The sequence below is a fragment of the Bos javanicus genome, chromosome 6 (genome assembly GCF_032452875.1).
Source record: "Bos javanicus breed banteng chromosome 6, ARS-OSU_banteng_1.0, whole genome shotgun sequence".
Taxonomy (NCBI): Eukaryota; Metazoa; Chordata; class Mammalia; order Artiodactyla; family Bovidae; genus Bos; species Bos javanicus.
Window position 1 is genome coordinate 31,658,653 of NC_083873.1, and position 13,274 is coordinate 31,671,926.

General features: G+C 35.1%; 1 protein-coding gene across 1 annotated transcript in view; it reads right to left on the bottom strand.

The window, feature by feature from the left end:
* Positions 1–13,274, bottom strand: part of GRID2 (glutamate ionotropic receptor delta type subunit 2) — a 1,602,175-nt gene that overhangs the window by 574,431 nt on the left and 1,014,470 nt on the right. The window contains exon 8 of the mRNA XM_061419669.1: positions 10,344–10,463. Within this exon, the coding sequence (XP_061275653.1) occupies positions 10,344–10,463 (120 nt within the window). The remainder of the gene's footprint in view (positions 1–10,343; positions 10,464–13,274) is intronic.

Consider the following 13,274-nt stretch of genomic DNA (forward strand, 5'->3'; position numbering starts at 1 on the left):
GGAGATACTGGTAGTGGAACCTTAATTTTAAATACATGTCTAGTAAATCTATACTGTAATTATTTGCTTGGCAATGCTTTCTCTTGATAAGTATCTTCGATGATATTATACATGTATTTAGGTCCATGTGAAGGAATTGCTCCATTTATAAATAAAGCTAGAAATCCACAAAAAAATTCATAATACTCTCAAAATTACTTGAGAGATAGATTTGAAGTTTTATAAATTCAGTAATTAATTTAAAAAATTGTAGCTTATTAGAAAAACATTTGAGTTATAAAAACAAATAAATATTTTCAAATTAAGAATGCTTAAATAATTTAAGTGTCAAAATGTAAAAGGCATGGTAAATATTTACAGTCTCTTTCACATATTTATATAACGTCAATATACTGGAATGTTTCAATACAATTTGGGAGTCGAAAAATAGAAATATAAACAGGAGTTCTTTAATATTATTTAGGAATAAAGTACATTTAATTTGAAGTACATGACTCATTTCAATTGAATGGCATAGGTAACACAATACAGACTAAATTCAGAGGATGGGGAAGCAACTACACTGATCTTAGAACTATACTGACCTTAGAAGGTGAAATGAAGCCCACTTCTGCCAACTTTACAATTATGAATTTTTCATTGTCTAGAAGGCATCCCCAAGAAAAAGAAATGCAAAAAGGCAAAATGGTTGAGGGGGCCTTACAAATAATATTAAGAGAAGCAAAAGGCAAAGGCAAAAAGGAAAGATATACTCATCTGAATTTAGAGTTCCAATGAATTGCAAGGAGACGTAAGAGAGCCTTCCTAAGTGAACAATGCAAAGAAATAAAGGAAAACAACAGAATGGGAATGACTAGAGATCCCTTCAAGAAAATTAGAGATACCAAGGGAATATTTCATGTAAAGATGGGCACAATAAGGGACAGAAACAGCATGAACCTAACAGAAGCAGAAAATATTAGGAAGAAGTGGCAAGAATACACAGAAGAACTATACAAAAAAAAAATCTTAATGATGCAGATAACCATGATGGTGACATCACTCACCTAGAGCCAGATATCCTGGAATGCAAAGTCAAGTGGGCCTTAGGAAGCATCACTATGAACAAAGCTAGCAGAAGTGATGGAATTCCAGTTGAGCTACTTCAAATCCTAAAAGATGATGCTGTGAAAGTACCACACTCAATATGCCAGCAAATTTGGAAAACTGAGCAGTGGCCACAGGACTGGAAAAAGTCATTCCAGTCCTGAAATGCCTTTCTTTGAGATTTTCATTCCAATCCCCAAAAAAGGCAATGGCAAAGAATGTACAAACCACTGCACAACTGCACTCATCTCACACACTAGCAGAATTCTGCTCAGAATTCTCCAAGCTAGGCTTCAGCAGTACATGAACTGAGAACTTCCAGATGTTCAAGCTGGATTTAGAAAAGGCAGAGGAACCAGAGATCAAATTGTCCACATGCATTGGATCACTGAAAAAGCAAGAGAGCTCCAGAAAAACATCTATTTCTGCTTTATTGACTATGTCAAAGCCTTTGATTGTGTGGATCACAAAAAACTGTGGAACATTCTTAAACATATGGAAATACCAGACCACCTTACCTGCCTCCTAAGAAATCTGTATGCAGGTCAAGAAGCAAAAGTTAGAACCGGACATGGAAGAACAGACTGGTTCTAAATTAGGAAAAGAGTACATCAAGGCTTTATATTGTCACTCTGCTTATTTAACTTATATGCAGAGTACATCATGAGAAATGCTGGGCTGGATAAAGCACAAGCTGGAATCAAGATTGCCAGGAAAAATATCAATAACCTCAGATATGCAGATGACACCACCCTTATGTCAGAAAGCAAACAGCCTCTTGAAGAAATGGAAGAGGAGAGTGAAAAAGTTGGCTTAAAACTCAACATTCAGAAAACTAAGATCATGGCATCTGGTCCCATCACTTCATGGCAAATAGATGGGGAAACAAAGGAAACACTGACAGACTTCATTTTCTTGGGCTCCAAAATCACTGCACATGGTGACTGTAGCCATGAAATTAAAAGACACATGCTCCTTGGAAGAAAAGCTATGACAATCTTGGACAGTTTATTAAAATAACAGAGACATTACTTTGCCGACAAAGGTTCACATAGTCAAAGCTATGGTTTTTATGTATGGGTGTGAGAGCTGGACCATAAAAAAGGCTGAGTGCTGAAAAACTGATACTTTTGAAATGTGGTATTGGAGAAGACTCTTGAGAGTCTCTTGGTCTGCAAATAGATCAAACCAGTCAATCCTAAATATTCATGGAAGGAATTATGTTGAAGCTCCAATATTTGGCCATCTGATGCAAAAAGCCAACTCATTAGAAAAGACCCTGATGCTGGGAAAGATTGAATGCAGGAGAAGGGGATGACAGAGGACGAGCTGTTTAGAAAGCATCACCAACTCTGTGGCCATGAGTTTTAGCAAGCTCTGGGAGATGGTGAAGGACAGGGAAGCCTGGGATGCTGCAGTTCATGGGTCACAAAGAGTTGGACACAACTGAGTGACTGAACAACAACAACGAAGCTATTCATACTTCCAATTATGAATTTAGATGTTTCTCTGGAGAAGGCAATGGCACCCCACTCCAGTACTCTCGCCTGGAAAATCCCACGGATGGAGGAGCCTGGTAGGCTGCAGTCCATGAGGCCGCTAAGAGTCAGACACAACTGAGTGACTTCATTTTGATTTTTCACTTTCATGCACTGGAGAAGGAAATGGCAACCCACTCCAGTATTCTTGCCTGGATGATCCCAGGGACGGGGGAGCCTGGTGGGTTGCCGTCTATGGGGTCGCACAGAGTCGGACATGACTGAAGCGACTTAGCAGTAGCAGCAGTAGCAGTAGCTCCTCAAATATAGCTTCCTGGCCCTGAAGCTCTTTCAACTTAATCCAATCAACATCAGTTTCTCAGACTTCCTAGGGGCTCTAGGTTAAAGCATCCACCTGGACTGCGGGAGACCCGAGTTCGATCCCTGGGTCGGGAAGATCCTCTGGAGAAGGAAATGGCAACCCACTCCAGTAGTCTTGCCTGGAGAATCCCATGGAGGGAGGAGCCTGGTAGGCTACAGTCCATGGGGTCGCAGAGTCGGACATGACTGAGCGATTTCACTTTTCTACTCTCTTAAGTTATGCTTTCACCCTGTTGTTGAGACTCCTCCTGCCCTCAGTAGATACATGTCCAAGTGAGATTTCATGCTTTGCCACCTCAGCCAGTCTCCTGCCAACGTCCTTCTCATCGCCTAACTTTATTGCAATCAGAAACAATAAAACAAAACCCTTCTGATTAAATCCTATCCCTACATTAATACAAATTCATTCTGTCCACTGAAAGCTGCTGCATAAAACATATACAGCCATGTAGATTAATGCTACAATGAACTTCTGGTCTCTAACTTCATATGAACCAATAGTTCTCTCTAGCAATTCTTCCATGTTCCCTAATTATCTCTCTCTGTTTTGCCACTGCAGCTCTTTTAAAACTTATTCACTATCTATAAAATTCCAACCTAATTATCTCTAATGTTTTCTGGTATACTTTCTCTCTTAGCAGATAATCTCACCATCCTTTCCTCAAAAAAAAAAAAAAAAAAAGAGAGAGAACATATTTCTTAACAATTCCCTTAACTTCTTGATAGCACCCATGGTAACTTGCTCGTAAATACACCATTCTCTCTTTATTTCCTTCTCTCATCACTAAGGAAAATTATATTCTTGGTGCCTAAGATTAAACATTCCACCTAATTCTGGATCAAATTGGCTCTTTTTCTCTTGGACATCTATCAGTGATCACCTGACTTTCCTTTATCGTCTTTCTCTTACTCCCTACAGCCTTGATCTGTGAGCATTCAAGCATACTCATCTCTGTTATATTCTGAAAATTATTCCCCTCCATTTCACTAAGTCATTTAATGACTGATCTCATAGCCAAACAGGGTTAATATGGTTACCTTTATCTCTTCTACTCATTACCTTCCTTTTTATTTTTTAACTTGTTACAATTTAAACATATGATATTACTGCTCCACTGATATTTTCCTAATAAATTGCAATTATTTGCAACATTTTTTTTTTATGTTCCAGACATGGTTCTGGATGTATCACATTACTAAATCATTTAGGTTGAACCTATCTATGAGTTAGTAACATATTCAATGTCACTTGGTTTTAAGTAACACAACAAAAATTTGAGCAGTCCTACATTAGCGGCCACATTTCTAACCCATTGCTTTACTGCCTCTCCTTAGTTACTGATGAATCCTGAGTTCCTAAATTCAATGGGACTCTCTTCAGTCTTTATATTATTGCTATTTAGCTACATTGCCAACCTGTCTTTATTTCTTAAAACTCTTTATTCTTAGGTTCTATTAGTATAAGACTTCAATGACCATCCTTGCACATACATACTTAATTACTGAATTTGGATAAGTATTTTTGTAAAATGGAGTAGTATTAGGATCATAAGATTTTAGGAAAATTAACAGTAACCTTACATGTGATAGTTTACACAAAAGATTTTGGAAGAAAGAAGAAACCTGATGCAAAATGACTATACATAAGCTTGGGGACAACAGTAGGGAGCAGATATTTTCTCCCATCCTGTGGGAACAGAGAGGAGGGAAAAAACATGAAGGTTTGTAAGGAATTAAGCAATACTTACATGAAGAGCTTTTATTTGTCTCTGTATAGATTTTACCTGCAAATGAAATAATTTCTATATGTATACCTTAACGTGTACCAGTTTTTCTTTTTCTTCAAATTAGGTAACATTCCACAGCAATCCTGATTTCCCAATTGTAATGAGGTCTAAAAATGTTTTCTGATATCATTCTACAAGTAATTAAGTAATGAAACCTCTGAAGAAAGACACACGACTTTCCGCTATAGAATCATGAACATTTTCATTTTCCGAATCTCAATTATTTTTATACTAAACGCATTTTATGATTCTAGGTTAATTATTTTGTTTCCATTTGACTAGATTTGTCAGACTCTTTGTGACCCCATGGACTATAACCTACCAAGCTCCTCCATGCATGGGATTTTCCAGGCAAGAATACTAGAGTGGGTTACCATTCCCTTCTCCAGGGGATCTTCCCAACCCAGGGATTGGAACCTGGTCTCCTGCATTGCAGGCAGACTCTTTACCCTCTGAGCCACTTGGAAAGCAAGATAAGTGTAACTCATTTCTTATTACTAAATAAATACATTTGAAGACAGAGAATTGCCTCTAAGACACATTTTTCACCCACAGTTTTGAAATTCTCTATGACTCAATGGTAATCTTTGATGCTAAATTCTTCCAGGTTCATAAATTTACTCTAGCACCAGGTACTTAGCATTACGTAGTTCCTTGATCACCATAAATCCCACATTGATAACCATAGGTTTTGCCATCATAGATCTGCTATACCCATGCACATTAGAGACAACAGTGAAAATGCAGAGGTTTAAAAACAAAGACAAATCTTAAATCAGGCAGAGAAGTTAAGGTAAGATGATTGGCGGTGAGACAGCAGTTCTCAGCCACAGCACTGAAGCCAGAACCCATGCAATGATATCATCAATACGGTGAAAGAGTAAAACCAGCACTTTGAAATTCTGTGTCTAGGGAAAATATGTTTGAAGGAAGAAGATGAAATAAAGATATGTTCACAGAAATAAAAACTGAGAAATATAGCCACAAGAAAACCATCAAAATGGGAAATTTGAAAAAATATATACTTCAGGCCAAAGAAAAGCAATTCTAGATAAAGACGTAGGAAGGAAAAACAAGCAAAGAAAGTAGAACATATATGGGTATATATAAAATAAATATTAACTGCACATGATAGTAATGGTAAGACTTCTTAGAATAAAAACAATAATATTAAAAACTTGAACAATAATAATCCATCATGTGAGAGGTGGATATATTGAGTAAATGGAGTTAAAATTTTATGTTTGCTAAGAGGAGGTTTAAGATATTGATAAACATTAGATGTTGATAAAGTATGGCTGTTGTAAATTCTAGAGGACCTATTAAATAAAAGCAGAGTATATAACTTGTAAATTAGTACAGGAGAAAAGAGGGAATTGAAAAATAAAATTTATATTAATCCAAAAGAAGGCAAGAAAGGACAAAAAAGGAACCTAGGTTAGGCAAGGCAAACAGAATGTAACATAATGGTAGAATGTATAAGATGGCAGACCTAACTCTAAATGTATTATCAAATATATTTAATTTAAATACATGTAATACTCTCATATTTAGGCATGAATAGTCCAACTGGTATCAAATAATGCATTGTATAGTTTCTTAAGAGTTAGAAGTGGAATGAAAGGATACAGGAAACATTGGAAGTAAAGGGTAGTAAAAAGAAAGTTCACCAAATATATTAATGGAAGGGTAATTGCTTTACTCTATTCATAGAAAAAAATAATAATGCTATATAATAAATACATCATAAAATAATACATAATAAAAATAATTATACTTTAGAGAAGAAAGTATTATTAGAAGTAGAAGCTTTATAATAATAATTTAAGAATGTTATTTACAAAGAAAACTATTCAGAAATAAAGTTCAGATCTTGAAATGTTTCAGATATTTAAAAGGATATACCTAGCAGTTTTATCCCAATACATATAGAAAATTAAAAAAAAACAACTTTAAAATATCATAAAGATAAACTTCTCAAGTTTATAAAAAGAATAGAAAATATGACTTTTATTTTTTATCGACTTGGAAAAATGGAATCAGTAACTTAAAAATTCCCACAACAAAAATTCTAGTCCACCTTGGCTTCATAAGACCATCTATCAAACATGTAAGGAAAAAATTCTTCCAGTTTTATATAACTAATAGAGAATATAAAAAGAAGAAATCCTCTCCACCACATTTCCTGAGGTTAACTTAACCTTAGCATCAAATTACAACAGAGAAAATTTCAGGTAACCTTAGTCGAGAACATCAATGTAAAAACTTTAAGCAAGTGGTAGTAAATAAAAAAATATATATAAATATGGAAACATTAATGAAATTATGTTTGTAAAAATATAAAAATCAGGTTTATTCCAGGAATACATGAAGTTGCCTATATCTGATCAAAGTTAATGAAAGAAAAAGAGAAACTTTATATTTAGTAGTGTAAAGTTTGCATCTTTTTCTCTGATATTGATAATAATCAAGGATGCTTATTACTGTTATTTAATACTTTCATTCAACATTGTCCTAGAGGACCTAGTCAGTGTACTAGGCAAATAGAAATAAAAGATATTAACATTGGAAAGGAAGAGACAAAATCATTATCACAGATGATATGCAAAGAATTAAGAATTTACAGATAAATTATCAGAATTAAAGAGTGGAGCAAGAATGTTGGATATAAAATTAATATAAAATATCAGTGCCATTCCCATATATCAGCAACCAACAGAAAATGGGGTTTTAAAAGATACTATATTACTTTCATACATTATAATACCACTCAGCCATATAAATGAAAAAATAAAAAATTACTGACATGCAAATAAGAATGTACCTAAAATATGTTGAGAGAAATAAGATACATATTACTACAATATCCATTTATATGAACACTAAAACCAGGTAAACTATGTGTGCAAAGAATAATGATGGAACTTTTAGGATAATTAAAAAACTATATAACTTGAGAGTAGTGATTACATTGGTGAATTCAATCATTGACAGCCTTGTGGACTTAATATTTGTGCATTTTATTGTATATAAGTTAAATTTCAATAAAAAGTAAATAAGATACTGTATTAAAAATAAACTTGTATTTTTTTCTTTTCCCATGTATTAAAAAAAAAGAAAATTTGCAGGGAATTCCCTGAAGACCTAGTGGTTAAGACTCTGTGCTTCCAATGCAAGGGGCAAAGGTTTGATCCCTAGCTGGTCAATCCTTAAGGAAGTCAGTCCTGAATGTTCATTGGAAGGATTCACGCTGAAGCTAAAGCTCCAACACTTCGGCCACCTGATGCAAAGTGCTAACTCATCAGAAAAGACCCTGATGCTGGTAAAGGTTGAAGGCAGGAGGAGAAGGGGATGACAGAGGACGAGATGGTTGGATGGCATGACAGACTCAGTGGACATGAGTTTGAGCAAGCTCCCGGAGATGGTGAAGGACAGGGGAGCCAGGCATGTTGCAGTCCACGGGGTCACCAAGAGTGAGACACGACTGAACGACTGAATTGAACTGACTGAGGCACTAAGATCCCACATGCCCTGCAGCACAACCAGAAAAACAAAAAATTAAAATAACAGTAAGAAGAAGAAAATAGTTTTTAAAAATATACACTTTTTAAAAAGCTACAAAAAATTTCAGGTAGTTAAAACACTTCAATTTAAAAGATAGAATTATAAATCCTTCAGAGTATAATTGAGCATAATATTTTTATGACTCTAGTAGTATGGAATGATTTCTTGAGTAAGACTAAACAGCAATAATCACAAGAGAGAAAATTCATAATTCTACTAAATTTAAAGGTACTATATCTAATGAAAATTAAATACAAGGAGAGGAAACGATTTGCAATATAAATAACAGAAGATTAATATTCAAAATATGCATACCGCTCTTAGACTCAATTATATAAACAAAGATAACCCAATAGAAAATGGCCAGAGGACTTGAATAGGCAATTAACTCAAAAAAAAAAAAAAAAAACCATGAAAAGTAAAAGATGCAGAATCTTTTTATAATCAGGGAAATTCAAGTTGAAACAAAAAGATATATCATTATACATGAATAACCTAATAAAAATTTAAAATCTAACAAAACCAGCATTTGGTGCAATGTGAATTCGAAACACTACTGGAGGTATGTGAATTGGTAAATATGTAGGAAAGTAGGTTTGAGATTGTTTCCTTGTGTTGCAGCAATTCTACTTCCGGATACAAATCCTATAGAAACACACACACAAGTACAATATTATATATCCAGATGCACGTCTAAGAATCTTCATAACATCATTACTTATGACAACCTAAAAGTGGAAACAGTAGACTGTGACACATAAATGCAATAGAAGCAGGCTACTGTAGATCATGACACATGTATACAATAGAAACTGACACAGCAATAGAAATGAATAAGCAATAACTGTTTGTAACAACAAGAATAACACAAAATGAAGAATACAAAAAGAAAAAAGAATATATGCAAAATGTGTTCATTCATAAATTGAATACTGAAAAAATGAATATTTAAGGATGTACCCTTAGATGATAAAATTATATTCAAAGACAAAGAAATTAATATCATAAAATTCAGACTAATGGTGATGCCACTGAGAAAAGATGTCAGGGATATGAACAGAAATAATATAACGAGGCTTTCAAGATGCTTGGTATGTTCTATTTCTTTACCATAGTAGTGGTTGTTTCATTTACAATAATTCAATAAACTATCCTTGTGCTTTATGCAGTTTTCTACTAATATATGTTTGCTATGCTTCATTATAAATCAAATAAAAACACATTAAGATAGTTTTGACTTCTCTAGCATAAATTTACCAAAAGGATTTTTATTGCTAATTAGAATAACTCTAAATTTCAATTTGTCTAAATTTTCTGCATCCTATACCTCAGCACTGGAAAGAAAACACCCACTGAAGAACTTACCGTCAGTGCAGTTAGAGATTTATAACTATGAACTTATGTTTGCACATTCAATTACCTTAAGTTTTTCCCTACCAAAAATATCTAAAAATGGCGTATTGAAACTATAGAAAAATCATTTCTCCAGGGGTTTTTACATCTCTTGTTGAGAAAGTTACTGTCCCAGCAATTCATGAAAAATCCTTTATAGGCGCTCAACTTCTTACACGTGATCTGAAGTATATAAGAGTTCATTTCCTGCAAACCATTTTCTTTCTACTTATTACATGACATAGATAGTGAGATACTGTAATGTCACTTTTTATAGACTATCCCTCTTATCATATGAAATTTATCAAAGCTCTTATTCTGATTTTGTGTATCTTACAAGCTAAAAACCAAGCAGTTAGGCGTTGTGTAGATACTAAATTCACTACTGTATAAAATTACTATAGTGAATAGAAGATTATGCTAGTTCCCTAGGCAACAATAGGTTTATTCTTTCCCTTTATTTTAAGGCACAGAAAAATGTATTGCTTAATACTTCTAGTGAGTATGTAATGTCCTCTAATTCTCTTGCCTCTTCATTTCTCTCAAACTGTAATATAGACTTTAATGTATACTGTGACTATAATGCATGGAAAACAATCCAACATAACCATATTACTATAGGAAAAAGGAGATTTATCAATGTGTCTGGTCTTACTTTGCGAACACCTCGGCCAAGCTCTTCTCCATAGTTGGTTCCAAGAATTTCAAAATGGACGTTGGGATTGCCTCCATTTTCTCCAAATTCTAGCTCTCCAGTCAATCCACTGACTCCACCCTAAAAGAGAGAAAACAAACTCATGAAAGATTTTTGAAGATGTAAAATAATAAAAAGAGGATATCATAGGAACATGATTTTCATCTATAAAATAAATGTTTTCTCAAGCATGCAATTATTAACAGGCTATTCTTTAATAGATGCACAGCATTAATAGGAGTGCAATTGAAAACAACCTTAAGTATCACTTAATCCAATCCCATCCAATCTACTGAAAAGGAAATTCTGACCCAAAGAGGCAAATTGGTACTCATAATGACATCTTTGCATTGGTACTAAATTCCAGGCTAGGATTTGTGCCAACATATATTGAACATGCATGGATCCATTAGTCAAAATACAAGATACTTCCAGAGAGCTTAGAATCTACTCCAGAAACAAGTTTTGACAATACTCTTTCTCCAGCACAATTCCATTCTAATTTGAACTAGAATTACATTGGAAATCTTCAAAGCCATGGTTTCCAACTTCTGGAGTTTTGAATTTTCTCCTTTAAATATCTTTTTTCAAGTTAAAAAAAATCTAAATTAGTCTTGAACACTGTTTATAGTCTTAAACAGTAGTTTTAGCTATTGTGATTCACTGGGAATTTCCAAGCTTCATCTTTCATTCAACATAACAGATGTTCACTTTTCCAACAGATGGCAATGTAGGTCAGACTTCTCTTTTTTGTTTACCATTCTTTTCTCAGTTGAGTTTATCAGCCTTCACATTATTTAGGATTACAAATGAATACAACATTCCGAGTCACCTCTAAACTATTTCTAACTTAGAATTTTTGTCTGATAATCCTATATATTTGGACAAATTATCACTGTTTGTAAATTGCTTCAATTTTCACCTATGTAATCAGTTCATTTGCTCAGTCATGTCCAACTCTTTGTGACTCCATGGACTGCAGCACACCAGGCCTGTCCATCACCAACTCCCGGAGCTTATTCAAACTCACGTCCATTGAGTCGGTGATGCCATCCAACCATCTCCTCCTCTGTCATCCCCTTCTTCTCATGACTTCAATCCTTCCCAGCATCAGGGTCTTTTCAAATGAGTCAGTTCTTTGCATCAGGTGGCCAAAGCATTGCAGTTTCAGCTTCAGCATCAGTCCTTCCAATGAATATTCAGGACTGATTTCCTTTAGGATGGACTGGTTGGATCACCTTGCAGTCCAAGGGACTATCAAGAGTCTCCTCCAACATCACAGTTTAAAAGCATCAGTTTCTCAGTGCTCAGCTTTCTTTATAGTCCAACTCTCACATCCATATATGACTACTGAAAAAACCATAGCTTTGACTAGATGGACCTTTGTTGGCAAAGTAATGTCTCTGCTTCTTTTATATGCTGTCTAGGTCACTCATAGCTTTTCTTCCAAGGAGCAAGTGTCTTTTAATTTCATGGCTGTAGTCACCATCTGCAGTGAGTTTGGAGCCCCCCAAAATAAAGCCTCTCACTGTACCCACAGTTTCTGCATCTATTTGCTATGAGGTGATGAAACCAGATGCCATGATCTTAGTTTTCTGAATACTGAGTTTTAAGCCAAATTTTTTATTCTTCTCTTTCACTTTCATCAAGAGGCTCTTTAGTTCTTCTTTGCTTACTACCATAAGGATGGTGTCATCTCATCAGCATATCTGAGGTTATTGATATTTCCCCCAACAATCTTGATTCTAGCATCTGTTTCATCCAGTCCAGCCTTTCTCATGATGTACTCTGAATATAAGTTACATAAGCAGGGTGACAATATACAGCCCTCAGGTACTCCTTTCCCTATTTAGAACCAGGTTGTTGTTCTATGTCCGGTTCTAACTGTTGCTTCTTGAACTGCATACAGTTTTATCAGGAGGCAGGTCAGGTGGTCTGGTATTCCAATCTCTTTAAGAATTTTCACACTTTCTTGTGACCCACACAGTCAAAGGCTTTGGCATAGTCAATAAAGCAGATGTTTCTCTGGAACTCTTTTGCTTTTTTGATGATCCAATGGATGTTGGAAATTTGATAACTGGTTCCTCTGCCTTTTCTAAATCCAGCTTGAACATCTGGAAGTTCACAGGTCACGTCCTGTTAAAGCCTGGCTTGGAGAATTTTGATCATTACTTTGCTAGCATGTGAGATGAACACAATTGTGTGGTAGTTTAAACATCCTTTGGTGTTGCCTTTCTTTGGGACTGGAGTGAAAACGGATCTTTTCCAGTCCTATGACCACTGCTGAGTTTTCCAAATTTGCTGGCATGTTGAGTGCAGCACTTTCTTAGCATCATCTTTTAGAATTTGAAATAGCCCAACTGGAATTCCATCACTTCTACTATCTTTGTTCATGGTGATGCTTCCTAAGGCCCACTTGACTTTGCATTCCAGGATGTCTGGCTCTAGGTGAGTGATCATACCATTGTGGTTATCTGGGTCAAGAAGATCTTTTTTGTATAGTTCTTCTGTGTATTCTTGCCACCTCTTCTTAATATCTTCTGCTTCTGTTAGATCCATACCATTTCTGTCCTTTATTGTGCCCACATTTGCATGAAATGTTCCCTTGGTATCTGTAATTTTCTTGAAGAGATCTCTAGTCTTTCCCATTCTATTGTTTTCCTCTATTTCTTTCCATTGATCACTGAGGAAGGCTTTCTTAACTCTCCTTGCTATTCTTTGGAACTCTGCATTCAAACGGGTGTATCTTCCTTTTCTCCTTTGCCTTTGCTCCTTTTCTTTTCTCAGATAATTGTAAGGACTCCTCAGACAACAATTTTGCCTTTCTGCATTTGTTTTTCTTGGGAATGGTCTTGATCACTGCCTCCTGTACAATGTCACGAACCTCCGTCC